The sequence below is a fragment of the Castanea sativa genome, chromosome 4 (assembly GCF_040712315.1).
Source record: "Castanea sativa cultivar Marrone di Chiusa Pesio chromosome 4, ASM4071231v1".
NCBI classification, from domain to species: domain Eukaryota; kingdom Viridiplantae; phylum Streptophyta; class Magnoliopsida; order Fagales; family Fagaceae; genus Castanea; species Castanea sativa.
Window position 1 is genome coordinate 42,380,962 of NC_134016.1, and position 13,461 is coordinate 42,394,422.

At 38.2% G+C, this 13,461-nt stretch overlaps 1 protein-coding gene across 1 annotated transcript; it reads right to left on the reverse strand.

Moving 5' to 3' along the window:
- Positions 1 to 6,466: 6,466 nt before the first annotated feature.
- Positions 6,467 to 8,020, reverse strand: LOC142632937 (uncharacterized). Its single transcript, XM_075807248.1, has 3 exons — positions 7,940 to 8,020; positions 7,033 to 7,874; positions 6,467 to 6,758 (listed from the first exon to the last, which is right to left on the reverse strand). The coding sequence occupies exons 1-3, from the start codon at positions 8,018 to 8,020 to the stop codon at positions 6,467 to 6,469; spliced, it is 1,215 nt and encodes a 404-aa protein (XP_075663363.1).
- Positions 8,021 to 13,461: the final 5,441 nt, after the last annotated feature.

Below are 13,461 nucleotides of genomic sequence, written 5' to 3' on the forward strand. Positions count from 1 at the left end.
ACAAGACCTGCCTGACGAGCCTCCTCCCCTCCTTCTCGCACGCCCAATAGCAGCAATCTCTTTTGTACATCCTGAAGTAGCAGCTTCCAGGGAGGAATCTACCTCCTCACGCTTGTCTCTCGAGGAAGAAATTAACCAATTCCAACTCAAGAAAGAAGAAAAGGAGCGAATCAACCCAATCGACCTCTTAGACTCTAAGAGTGAACCTGGCAAATTAACAGCCAATTTTCCTCCTTTGATAATTGTCGAGGTAGATAGCAAGGCCGAGGAAGAATTGATGGCTTTGAATCCGAGAAAGTGTTTAAAGGATTTAATGGCTGCTAGGTAGAAAGGGTCGTCATCCAAAGAGACCCCAAAAACCCAACTTCCGCCCACTCTACCACCTAACGTTCCCCCTCCCACAACTCCAATTGATCTGCTCCCCATACCAGGCTTAAAGAAGAAAAGGAAAGAGCAGGAAGTAGAGGAGGGCGAGATGATCCTTCAAAAGAGGGCCAAGCAACAAAAAGTGGCCAAGGACAAACGAGTTGCTCCTACAGATAATTGGGAGGAGACAACTGCTCCCGAGGTGTGCCAACAACGCATTTGGGCTCCTCGGCTGGAGGTAGAGGGGATTGTCATCCCATTGAATGCCTCTATTAGAGAATTTCAGAGAGGGCACTCGGCCTACATTGCTGATGCTCTAGAGTAGCCTTTCCTCGACGCTCTGAAGCGTATGAGGTAGCCTGACCTCTTCATGTTGCTGAAGAGGGACCTTGCCATGGTAAGCTCCACTATCATATTAGTTAGATAAACGCAAAGACACTTTTCATTATCATTTTATTTTTTTACCTTCTTCTCTTTTATGGAAGTTTTACTATTCTTGTGCAGGCTATCTAGGAAGTCTATATTACTGAGGAATGGATCAAGGACGCTAAGAAGGAGACAAACGTCGAGATCCAAGCCCACACTGAGACCATCAAGGCCCTAGGGACCTTGTAGGAAGAGAAAAAGGAGTTGGCTGACAAATTGATTGCCGAGGAGAAAGCGCCGAAGAGCACTGAATCTGGTATAGAGAGTGCTTAGAGGCAGGCTGAAGATCAACGCAAAAAACTCCATCTTAAAGAGATAGATCTAGCCACTCAACATAAGATGGTTTTGGACCTTAAGGCCGAGCTGGAGAAAGCCAAAGCCGTCGCTCGATAGTCGAGGAAGCTGCGGGGACCTCACAGCAAGCTTCATACAACTAAGGAGTTGAAGAAACCGAGGTTCGAGTAGCTGAGGAGCTGGCCGAGGTATGCAGGGATTACTGTAAGGAGACTTGGAAAAAAGCCCTTGACCTTGCAGGGGTCCCTGCTTCCATGGAATGGAGGCAACCTAGGAGCGTATATTACCCTCCCGATATCCATGAAGTCCTAGCTGCCTCTACGTTTCCCTCTGCCACTGTCCTAGAATCTTCTGAGCAGCTCACAGTTGCGCAAAACCTTCCTTCTCCTCCCCCTGAGGCCTCCAAAGGATCTAGCCAAGTTGACGACCAGAGCCAAAAGGATGGGGTGGAGAAGGATAAGGGCAAGGGCAAGGAGGTCAAGCCTCCCTCAGAGACTAAGGAAGCTGCCAAGACCAAAGATGCAGCGGTTAAGGTGAAGGAGGTAGAGGCCAAATCCAAGGAGGTAGAGGCCAAATCCAAGGAGGTCGAGTCCAAGAGCAAAGATCTTGTTACCTCTTAGCCAGTTACAAAAGAAGATCCTCCTTCTCCAGCCAAAGCCTAACTCCTAGAGTTTTTTTTGTCTTAAGCATTTCTTTTCCCTTTCTTTTTGGTACAATCATACTCTTGTAAATGAATTGCCTTGTCATGAGGCTCAGATTAATGAGAATGACAAGTTTTTCCTTCCTTATTTATGATGTTTATATCTTTCCTTTATATAGTTTTTGTTTTCCTTAATGCTTGATTAGCAAAACAATGAGACATGCTTGACTTTGTTGTCTGCATGGATGAAAATATTTTTTTAATCAATCAGCATGACTTAAAATTATTAAGTCCACAACATTGCTAAGTCAAAAACATTAGTAAATCATATTTGTAACTTCAAAATCCATACATCTCAATAGACATTTATTCACATTATTCTTAATAAGGTGACTGACCTTAAGGAAATAAGCTGACATGTCTGATATACTTGCAAACACTTTAAATGTCGCTCGTGAACATCTATTTGTTTAAGCCCTTGTTGTGGAAAACTCCGTGGCATGTGATCTGAGAATCAAAACATGACCTAGATTATGTGTAATGCTTAGGAAGATAAGCTCGAAGTGTTAATTTACCCCAAGTAAATGGTTCGAGGAACCAGACGTTATTAAGGTTTTGTTTAATACTTAGAAAAATATCGAAGATATCAATTTTTCCAAGGTATGTGGTCTGAGGAGTCAGGCATAGCCAAGGTTCTGCTTGATTTTTAGAGAAATAATGGAAGATATCAATTTTCCTAAGATATGTGGTCTGGGGAGTCAAGCATAGCCAATGTTCTGTTTGATTCTTAGAGAAATAACGGAAGATATCAATTTTTCCAAGGTATGTGGTCTAAGGAGCTAGGCATAGCCAATGTTCTGTTTGATTCTTACAGAAATAATGGAAGATATCAATTTTCCCAAGGTATGTGGTCCGAGGATCTAGGCATAATCAAGGTTCTGTTTGATTCTTAAAGAAATAATAAATGTAACGCATAAAGTAATAAACTATATAGAACTGAAAAATATTTCATTAATAATAATACCTTCGCAGGTTATTTACATTCCATGGATGTGGTACAACCTTTTCATCTAGATGTTTGAGATAATAAACCCCTATTCCAACTACTGAGGCGATGCAATATGACCCTTCCTAGTTTGGCCATAGTTTTCCCCAAGCTAGATTTTTTGTTGTACCCAAAACTTTCCTTAACATCAAATCCCCTAGTGTCAGTGGTCTTAACTTCACGTTCGAGTCATAACCCTGTTTAAGCTTGTGTTGATAATATGCTAGTTGAACCATAACATTTTCCCTTTGTTCTTCAACTAAGTTTAGACTCTTTTCTAACAATCCATTATTGTTGCTTGGACTAAAAGAGTTCGACCTCAATGTTGGGAAACCTGTCTCGAGAGGGATTACTGCCTCGACCCTATAAGTCATTGAAAAAGGAGTCTATCTTGTGGACCTACGGGGTGTAGTCCCCGTAGGTCCAAAGGACATGTGGCAGCTCTTCCACCCATCTCTCCTTAACATCATTTAACCTCTTCTTAAGCCTATTAACTATTACCTTATTAACAACCTCAGCCTATCCATTCCCTTGCCGATAAGCCAGAGTGGAATATCTGTTTGTAATACCCAGATCGCATCAATATCTTCTAAAGGCCTTACTATTAAACTAAACGCCATTATCCGAGATAAGGGTATGAGGAATTTCGAACCGGGTAACAATATTTACCCAGAAAAATCTTCTTGCATCCAAATCCTTGATATTTGATAGTGGCTCGGCTTCAACCTATTCAGTAAAGTAATCTGTGCCGACTAGCAGAAATCTTCTATTCCCTGCTGCCTTGGGGAAAGGTCCTATAATATTCAAGCCTCATTGAGCAAAAGGCCAAGGACTGGATAGAGAATTGAGGACTCCCCTTGGTTGATGAATGTTGGGAGCAAACCTCTGATATTGGTTACACTTCTTTGCATACTCTAGTGCTTCCTTCTGTATATTAGGCCACCAATATCCTTGGGTAAGGGCTCTATGAGACAAGGATATTTCCCTTGTATGACTTTCACATATCCCCTCATGTAATTCTTCTAGAATTAGCTCTGTTGCTTCAGGTTGTATACACAGCAGATATGGTCCTAAAAAAGAGTGCTTATATAACTTTTGATCATCGGACAGCTAAAACTGAGGAGCCTTCCTATGTACCTTGTCAGCTTTAGATTTTTTAATAGGTAAGATATTCTCTTTAAGATACAGCACAATGAGGTCCATCAACTAGGTTTCACCTTGATCTGATGAATACGGACTATATCTACATTCATCTTAGTAGGCACACACAAATCCTCCACTAAAATAACCCGAGGCAAATTCTGCGCTGAGGACGTTGCAAGGGTGGCTAGAGAGTTAGCATGAGTATTCCTGTTCCTGGATATTTGCACTAAGGTAAAAGATTCAAAATTTGATCGCAAACGTCTAACCTGATTTAAATACTCCTGCATCTTCAGATCTTTGGCTTCTAACTCCCCTTCCACCTGACCTACAACCAATCTTGAATCTGAGAACATCTCCATAGCTTTCCCTCCCATCTTCTGAACCATAATAATTCCTACCAAGAGAGCTTCATACTTGGCTTCATTATTTGTGGCCGAGAAACATATTCTCAAAGATTTTTCAATGATGATTTTTTTTGAGATATTATAACCAGTCCCACTCCAGATCCTCTTTGATTTGTTGCACCATCCACGTACACCTTCCACGATAGAGGTTCCTTCAGGGAGATCATGCTAACTGTTTTTTCATCCATGTTTGATCTCTTCGTATGTTCTTCTAATGAGGGCTCAGCGAACTCGGCCACAAAATCAGCGAGAACCTAGCCTTTCACAGAGGTGCATGGCATATACTTGAAATCAAAAGACCTTAGAATTGTTCCCCACTTAGCAACCCTTCCCATATAATCAGCACTCTGAAGTAAATACCTAAACGGGAGTTGGGTTAAAATCACAACTGTGTGAGATTGAAGTAATGGGAAAGCTTGTGCGTGGCATGCAACACCGCCAGAATGTCTTTTTCTAGTGGTAAGTAACGAATCTCAGCTTCAAACAATGATCTACTTACGTAATAGACTGGCTTCTGAACTCCATTGTTATCCCTTACCAACACTAAACTAACAGCATGACAAGCCACAACAATATAAGCAAACAAAACTTCATCCACCTCGGGCCTAGACATAATGGGTGGCTGAGAAAGATATTCTTTAAGCTGTTGAAAAGCCAAAGCACAATTCTCAGTCCATTCAAATCCCTTCCATTTATTCAGCAACTGGAAGAAAGGCCTACATCTATCCGTGGACCTGAGAAATAAACCAGTTTAAGGTAGCTGTCATTCCTGTCTATCTCTGAACTTCCTTAGGATTACAAGGTGGTTGCAAGCTATTAATCTCCTTAACTTGATTAGGATTAACTTCGATTCCATGATGTGTAATCATAAAACCCAAAAATTTATCGATCCCATGCCAAAAGAACATTTGGAAGCATTTAGGTGAAATTTATGTTTCCTTAGTGTCTCGAAGACGTTTCCAAGATTCTCAACATGCTCAAACACCACCTTTCTCTTTACTACCATGTCATCCACGTTAACTTCAATACTCTTCCCCAATTGCGATTCGAATATTCTACTCATCATTCTTTGGTAGGTAACCTCTGCATTCTTCAAATCGAAAGGCATTACCTTATAATGATAGTTCCCTATAGGAGTGATGAAGGTTGTTTTCTCATGATCGTCTACAGCCAAAGGTATTTGGTGATAACCTTGAAAGGCATCCAGAAAACTTATTCGAAGGTGCCTAACTGTGGCTACCACCAATTGATCAATGTGAGGCATGGGGAAAGGATCTTTGGAACATGCTTTATTCAAATCAATAAAATCCACACATACTCGCCACTTGCCATTTTTCTGCTTAACCACCACCGTATTGGCCAACCAATGAGGATAAAATACCTCTTTGATGGCTCCTGCCTGCTTGAGCTTAATTACTTCTTCTTTGACAGCTTGAGAATGTTCCTTAGATGATCATCGAGGTTGTTGCTTTCTCGGTACAACAGTGGGGTTGACATTCAAATGATAACAAATGAAGCTCGGATCCACCCTAGGAGCCTCGTAAGCATTCCAAGCAAAAACATCAAGGTTTCCCTTAAGGAACCTCACTAATTCCTCTTTCTCCTGAGGAGGCAACTGAGCGCTTACCTGAAAATACTTCTCCTTATCATCAGCTATAGAAACTCGCTCTAAGGCTTCACATTCTGCCTCTACTGCTAGACCCCCTGACAACACCAGCTCCTTTAGTTGCTACAAACCATGCTCTTTTGGGGCCGAAGACCCACCCTCAACCTGATGTCTAACTGCAGCCACCATACACTGCCTTGCCGTAGACTGGCTTCCAATCAACTCTTTAACCCGGTCCTCAGATGGATATTTCACCTTCAAATGCGAAGTAGAAGGGACAGCCCTCATGGCATGAAGCCAAGGTCTCGCCACAATGGCTGTGTATGGAGAATATGCATCCACCACTATGAAGTTGACCTCTACAACTTCTGACCCCATTTGTACTGGCAACCTAACTTTCCCCATTAGTATAACCATCTTCCCATCGAACCCTACTAAAGGTGAATCATAACTAGTCAAATCCTTTGGTTTTAACCCTAACCCTTTATACAAGTTGGGATACATAATTTTCACCCCACTACCTTGATCCACCATCACACGCCTCACGTCATACCCCCTATCTTGAGCGTGACCACCAGAGCATCATCGTGTGGTTGTATAGTTCCAAACTTATCATTCTCCGAGAAACTCAATGCCAGTTGTAGTGCAACTTTAACCCTTTTCGGCTCATGATTAGAGTTCTTGGGTAATGGCCGAGCCATAGTCATTACTCGGGAAGGACATGAACCTATCCTCCCAAGAACCGCAAAAATGACATTAATGGTGCCCAATGGAGGCCTTGAAGAGATGTTCTCTTGAACACTAAAGCCTGTATGATCAGTTTGCCCATTGGGCCTATATAAGAACTATTTCAACCTTCCAACTCTAACCAATTACTCTAAATGATACCACAAGTTTCTGCAATTCTTAGTGGTGTGTCCTCGCTCCTGGTGATATTGACAATGAAGATTTTAGTTACGTTTGGTGGGGTCTTCACTCATTTTGTTAGGCCATTTGAAGTATGGTTCATTCTTAATTTTTTCCAGAATCTGATGAACTGGCTCTCAGAACACCATGTTGAAGGCTTGTGGCACAATACTGGCCCCAGTCAAACCTGGTGAAATCTCACCGAGGACAATTATCGTTATATTTGTCTGACTTGAAGTCCCTTCTATCCTGAGAGACCACCTTCACCTTTCTTTTACTTAACGGCTGGTCCTCCTCAACTCGTTTATACTTATCAATCCATTCCATAAGTTGGCGCACACTACTAACTGGTTTCCCAGTTAAGGACTTCCTCAAACCATGCTCAGCTAGTAAGCTGACCTTGAAAGTTCTAATGGCCACATCATCAAAATCCCCATCAATCTCATTGAACATATCCGAATATCTATCTGTGTATGTTTTTAAGGTTTCACCCTCTCCTATGGCCATAGACAACAAAGAATCCAAAGGCCGAGGGACTCTACTGCATGTAATGAAACGAGATCCAAATGCCCAAGTGAGTTCCTTAAAGGAGCTAATAGATCCTGATCCTAGTCCATCATACCACCTCATCGTGACAGGCTCTAAGCTGGATGGGAAAACCTTGCACATCAACGCCTCATTCTTGGAGTGCATAACCATCCTCTGGTTGAAATGGCTTACGTGTTCCACAGGGTCAGTTCGACCATTATATATGGTGAATGTTGGCTGAATGGAACGCCGATGAAGTTTTCCCCCTTCAATCTTACATGTGAAGGGTGACTTAGAAATTTGATTCAGTGCCCTACTCATACCATCAGTTCCCAGGCCCCTGTTAGACGAAATCCTATTCTTGCAGTTATGGGGGCTACTCTCTTCATACGAGTAAGACTCACTAGGGGGAGTTCTTGACCTTGGCCTATAGCTGCCCTCCTCATTCTCATTCTCACCAGAAGAAGAGTCAGAGATGGACTGAGTCCGCCTTCGTCGTTTGTGACGTAACTTTCTCTTCAAACAGTTAATCTCCAACTACATAGCCCTGGCATTCTCCTCATAGGAGACTCTGCTTCCACCTCGTGATTGACTCCTGCTAGTATGGGTGGTGTGTACACTTCCCTCCCGGTCTCCACCTCATCCAAGATTGAAGAAGTCATTTTAACGCTAGGACCCCCTAGACTTTACTTGGTGTGGACCTGAATTTGCCATAACTAGACCTCAGACTCACTAAAAACCAAAGATTCCCACAAACGGCGCCAATTGTAAGGTCGCAATTTGTACTTAAACCCAAGCAAAAGAAAGGGTATATGCCCAAAGAGCCCAATATAATAAATTTATAGAGAGTGGGTCAAAAATCTTGTTTCTAATGAGCTTAAAAAATAACAACAATGGCCCAAGATTACAAAATGACAAAAATGGATGAGTTTATATGATGAAACTTATCCTCGGACTCAAGCCGAGGACATATTTTTATCTCTCTCCCCTCTTAAGGATTAATAACAAATATCCTGTCTACAATGTTTTCTCTTCTTCCCCCTCGATCCCCCTTTCTTTGGGCCCTTCTTCCCTCTTATACTTTCTCCTTCTTCTCATTTTGCTCTCCACGTGTAGGTCTAAATTGCCAACATTAATACTTGTCTCATCCGCCCCTTTCGGAAGTCTTTAGGTAATAGCTGTAAGGCTGAAAATTACTGTTCAGATATCACTTCCTTATTAATGCGGCCAAAGACTTAGGTACTGAGCATTCAATGCGGTGGTAGCAACTTTCTTTAAGATATTTCCCAACTACGGCTCTCTGTGGCCCCGTGAAACACATCTTCATCCACAAGACCACCTAAATGATCATTCTTGTCAACATGACATACCATCTGACCCTTTCTTCACTTATCTGAGGAAATAACCCTCCTCGAATCACTTCCATTAACTTCTTCTAAAGCAGTTTGCTTATGGGCCTTTAAGTTTGACATTCTTATTACCATCAATCTGTCATCGAACAAATAAACAACCTCAGACAAAGCTCATGGCCCAAAAACGTATCTTGGGCCTTTTATCCCCACAATTTTAATTTAACAATAGTGTGTGTGTGTGTGTGTGTGTATGAAAAATGTAATTTAATAAAAAGATTTAAATTGAATAATTATAATTTTGTTTTATATATATAAACAGAAAAGATTTTATTGAAATTACATTTTTAAATATATCATAATCAGTTGACTAATTTGAACATAACCAAGAAAAAAAAAACCAATCTCATATTTTATTTTATTATTTTATTTCGACTTGTAAGAAATTGACACGTCAATAATTGTGAAAATTAAACCAAAGCACTATTGTAGCTACAGTGCTACAGTGTATTGTGATAACAATAAGTGTTGTAACATTTTTTTAAAACATTTATTTTCAGTTGTGGTTGGCTACAGTCTCATATTTTATTATTGTATTTTGACTTGAAAGAAATTGACACGTCAATAATTATGAAATTTTTTGTGTCAGTATAACAATATAAATGTCAGTTTATATCAATATTTAAAAGCAAAAAAAGCACATATTGATTACTGGAAAAAAAAAACCAATCTCATATTTTATTTCGATTTGTAAGAAATTGACAAGTTAATAATTGTGAAAATATTGTGAAATTTTTTATGTCAATATAACAATATAAATGTCAGCTTACATCAATATTAAAAAAAGAAGAAGCACAAACCGATTACTGAAAAAAAAAAAAAAAAAAAAAAATTTAGGCACTGTAGCTATAGTGCCATTTGAATAAACAAAATGGTTGAATAAACGGAAAAAAAAAAAACAAAAAAACAAAAAAGAGACTCACTAAACCAAAACACTATTGCAACTACAATGCTGCATAGTGTTTTGCACTAGATGCATAGTGCCAAAGCACTGTGTGCGTATTCGCGCTTTTATTGTATAAATATATGGAAAAAATATATTGATAGGTAATTGAAAAGCATTTATTGTCCATATGAGTCGTCTAAAAGAACAAGGTTCATTTGAGATAATGGCCTGAAAGGAAGAGAGAAAAATGGTAACACCAAGGAGAATGGTCATCTAAGAAAGATAGATCATCTACATAACGAGAGAATGTAGACGACCAACGAACACTTAGTAAATTCTAAGGAATTCTCTGCAAACCAAGAACGGTTACACCATGATCCACTATTCTGAGATGTGGGGTGAATTCTCCTAAATTTTTTCTACTCTCCCCACTAAGTCCACACATCTCCCATGATGTTAGTGGTACTTAACAAGTAGACTCACTCCAAACTGACTTTGTCTCATCAAACCAAGGTATGTACTACTATTCATCTACTCACTTTACTTGAGTCCTTGAGAGAAACTAACTTAACCATCGGAGGGTCCTTGACTGATCCACCCTAATTACCTTTGATAGTCTTTCTTCTTTTTCAGGTTGTTGATCCATTGTTGAAGTTCGGAGCATATGGCCTACTGATTTCGCCAATCATCAGATATACATTACATAATTATAGTATTGTTTTATATAAATGGAAAAGATGTTATTAAAATGATTTTAAAAAAAATATATCATAATTGTTTGACTAATATGAACATAACCAAGATTTTTTTTTTTGGGGTTTTAAATGTGCATCCACATTCCATGGAACGCATGTAACATTTTAAATTAAGTTGAAATTATTATATAATTTTAAAATTTTAGCATTTTGTTCTTTCCAAATATAAGTGTAATGCCTATATTATTAAAACTTGAATTTCAAGGTAATCTTTTGAATATTTATCATATTTTTTATTTTTTAGGGCTTATATCTTTAATTTCTAATACTTATTTTGTTTGTATTTTTTAGCCAAAAACTAAAGAGTTTTGCCCAAATAGAATAAAATTTCATACTTCCCAATCCAAAAATTAAGAAGAAGAAAAAAATATAGAATTTTTTATCCTAACACTGAAAAGGCAACCTACAAAAAGAATCAATTTAAGACTCAATTAGTCTGAAATTGACCAAAGTGGATCAAAGTAGACCGAAATTGAGGTGGACCAAATGGACCAATGTGTATTGAAGTAGATCAAATGGATCGAATTAGACGAAATGGACAGAAATGAACTGAAATAAAACCTGACCAAAGTTTCAAAGCCTAAAATATAATTTGGTCTAAAACGAGAAAGGTCAGGCTATAGAAATTACAACAGCATCGTTGTCCAAAACTTTCATAGCCCACTAACAATCCATTTACAGCCGAACTCAACCCATGAGACCCAAAATCCATCTATAGCCGGACTAGCCGACTAGCACAGCAAAAGGAAAGCCGAGCACCAAGCAGAAGTGTGTGTGTGTGTGTGTGTAGAGAGAGAGAGACTAGAGAGGATTGAGTGGCAATCCCGGTGACAAAAAGCAAAGATATGAACTTTTACATACACATATATGCCTCCTTTTACGTCAAAATGATTCCTATCCATGCATTGCGATTTTAACAAAATTGAACTAGGTGTAAAATTTATATTCTTAAAATCGAGTTATATGTACATTTTTTAGTAAAAGTGTGGAAGTCAACATTAAGAATGTTGAGCTTCACTTAAAATTTTTTTAAAAATTTAAGTGGCAAAATATGCATAGAACTTAACATTGCTAATGTTGAGTTTCTCTTGTAATTCAATTTTGTTAAAATCGAGTTTAAAAAATAGAAACATTTTTACAAAACAGGGACATTTTGCTACATAGTTTGTAAATTACGGAAAAATGCCTATTTTCCCCAAACCCTTTGATTCCATACTTTTTGAAAAAGTAGCAGTTTCAAAAAGTGTAGCATGAAACTAGGTTTTATTTAAAAAGCAGTGCATTTGGTAAAAACTGTTAAGAAGTGTTTTTTAAATAAAAAAAACTAAGTGTTCAACTAGCACTTATAAAATGACAATGTATTTGTAAGGGAGTTTATTTCATACTTAGTATCAACATCTTAATAATAATAATAATGATGATGATGATGATACCACCGCAAACCTTGGTGCGATGGTCACTCTACAAGTATAAGTGCTTGTGGAGTGTGGGGGGTAAGGGCCGGGGTTCAAGTCTCCAAGAGGGAGTTTCACACACATATACACTTAGATTAGGCTAGAATAGAAATTCTATCTTGTATAAAAAAAAATAATGACGGTGATGATAATAATTACTTCATGTTAATAATAAATAATTTTCTTAATAAAAGATTTTATAAAAAAAAGTGTAGGGTCATTGGGCCCAGGAATATGTGTGGAGTGGCCAAGAGTATTCTTTGGGCTAAAGGCCAAATCCGAGGACACTGAATGATCCGAGGATGTATGAATGTCAACTCACAAAGCAATACTAAATAGTAAAGAGGTAATGCCTGAACAAGTATGTCCAAGAAGATGGTCCAAGGAGGATTATGTCCTCGGCTTTTTTTAAACCCGAGGTTGGTAAAAGGCTGGTTAACATCCACAGGCAATGTTCTAGAAAATCCTATAGCTAAGGGTAAACATAGTACACGTGGAAGATAAGAAGAAGGGCGGTAAAATATCTATTATAAAGCTGTTACTACCGTCCCGTATTAAATGCTCTACAACTGCTATTCTGGCCGCATTAGTGTGGAAGTGAGACCTGAGCATCAAAGTTTAGCCTGGCTCTTGTCTCCAAAGACTTAAGGGAAGGTGGATGGGACAAGTATCTAAACCAGCAATCTAACCCTGACGTGGATGATGAAGAGGAGAAGAAGAAAGGGATATAAAAGGATGAAGGGACCTTCAGCAGGGGGATCGAAAGAAAGAGAAAAACAGCATTGTATACCTCATAATCCATAGTTGAAATCTATCTAAGGAAGAGACAATATAAATGATCATCGGCTCATGTCCGAGAAAAAAATTCTTTCATATAAATAGTTCCTTGTGTGTATCATTGTGAGAAAACTTATCATTTTTGTTATCTAACATCATTAAAACATAAATTCCAAGCACACTCTTTATAAATTTTATTGTAAAAGGCATTTTAGGCCCATCCTCTTCTACTTGTGGGTTCGGGCTCGAATTGTGTCATTACAAAAAATATTTGGTTTTAGCATTTCTCTTTTGAAGAAGTGTTGCGTTCATAGTATTTTTGCAATACTTTCACAACAAATTTTATATGGTAAGCTGTTATTAGTTTTAATTTCAACCTATCACTTAAATTACTTTTTTTGCTTTTTAATATCAACTAATAACAACTTGTCACTTAAAATTTGAGGTGAAAATATTGTGAAAATAACATTTATCTTTTCCATAATGAATACAAAAATATTATTTTAAAAGTTGAAACTCAATAATTTTGGTACAATTAATCTTTGCAATATATATATATATATATATATATATATATATATATATATATATATATATATATTAATACTTCTCTTTTAAATGAGTTATTTTAAAATTACAAACTTTTTTTTATCACTTTTTCTATGTGGCAAACTATAATAATTGCTTCTCACTGCCCACAATTTTTATTTCACTGCATATTGTATATAACCTCATAATTACAAAGAAGTTGTGAAATAATTTTTATTCAGTATATTTTTTCTCTTTTTCTCAACCACTCGTTCACTTCTTCCTCATCTACTT

Coding starts and splice junctions, on each gene's coding strand:
- LOC142632937 (XM_075807248.1), bottom strand. CDS start 8,020: ATGACTTCTTCAATCTTGGATGAGGTGGAGACCGGGAGGGAAGTGTAC. Junction 7,875..7,939: donor TAGCAGGAGTCAATCACGAG/GTGGAAGCAGAG, acceptor AACTGTTTGAAG/AGAAAGTTACGTCACAAACG. Junction 6,759..7,032: donor TATAACGATAATTGTCCTCG/GTGAGATTTCAC, acceptor GTTCTTATATAG/GCCCAATGGGCAAACTGATC.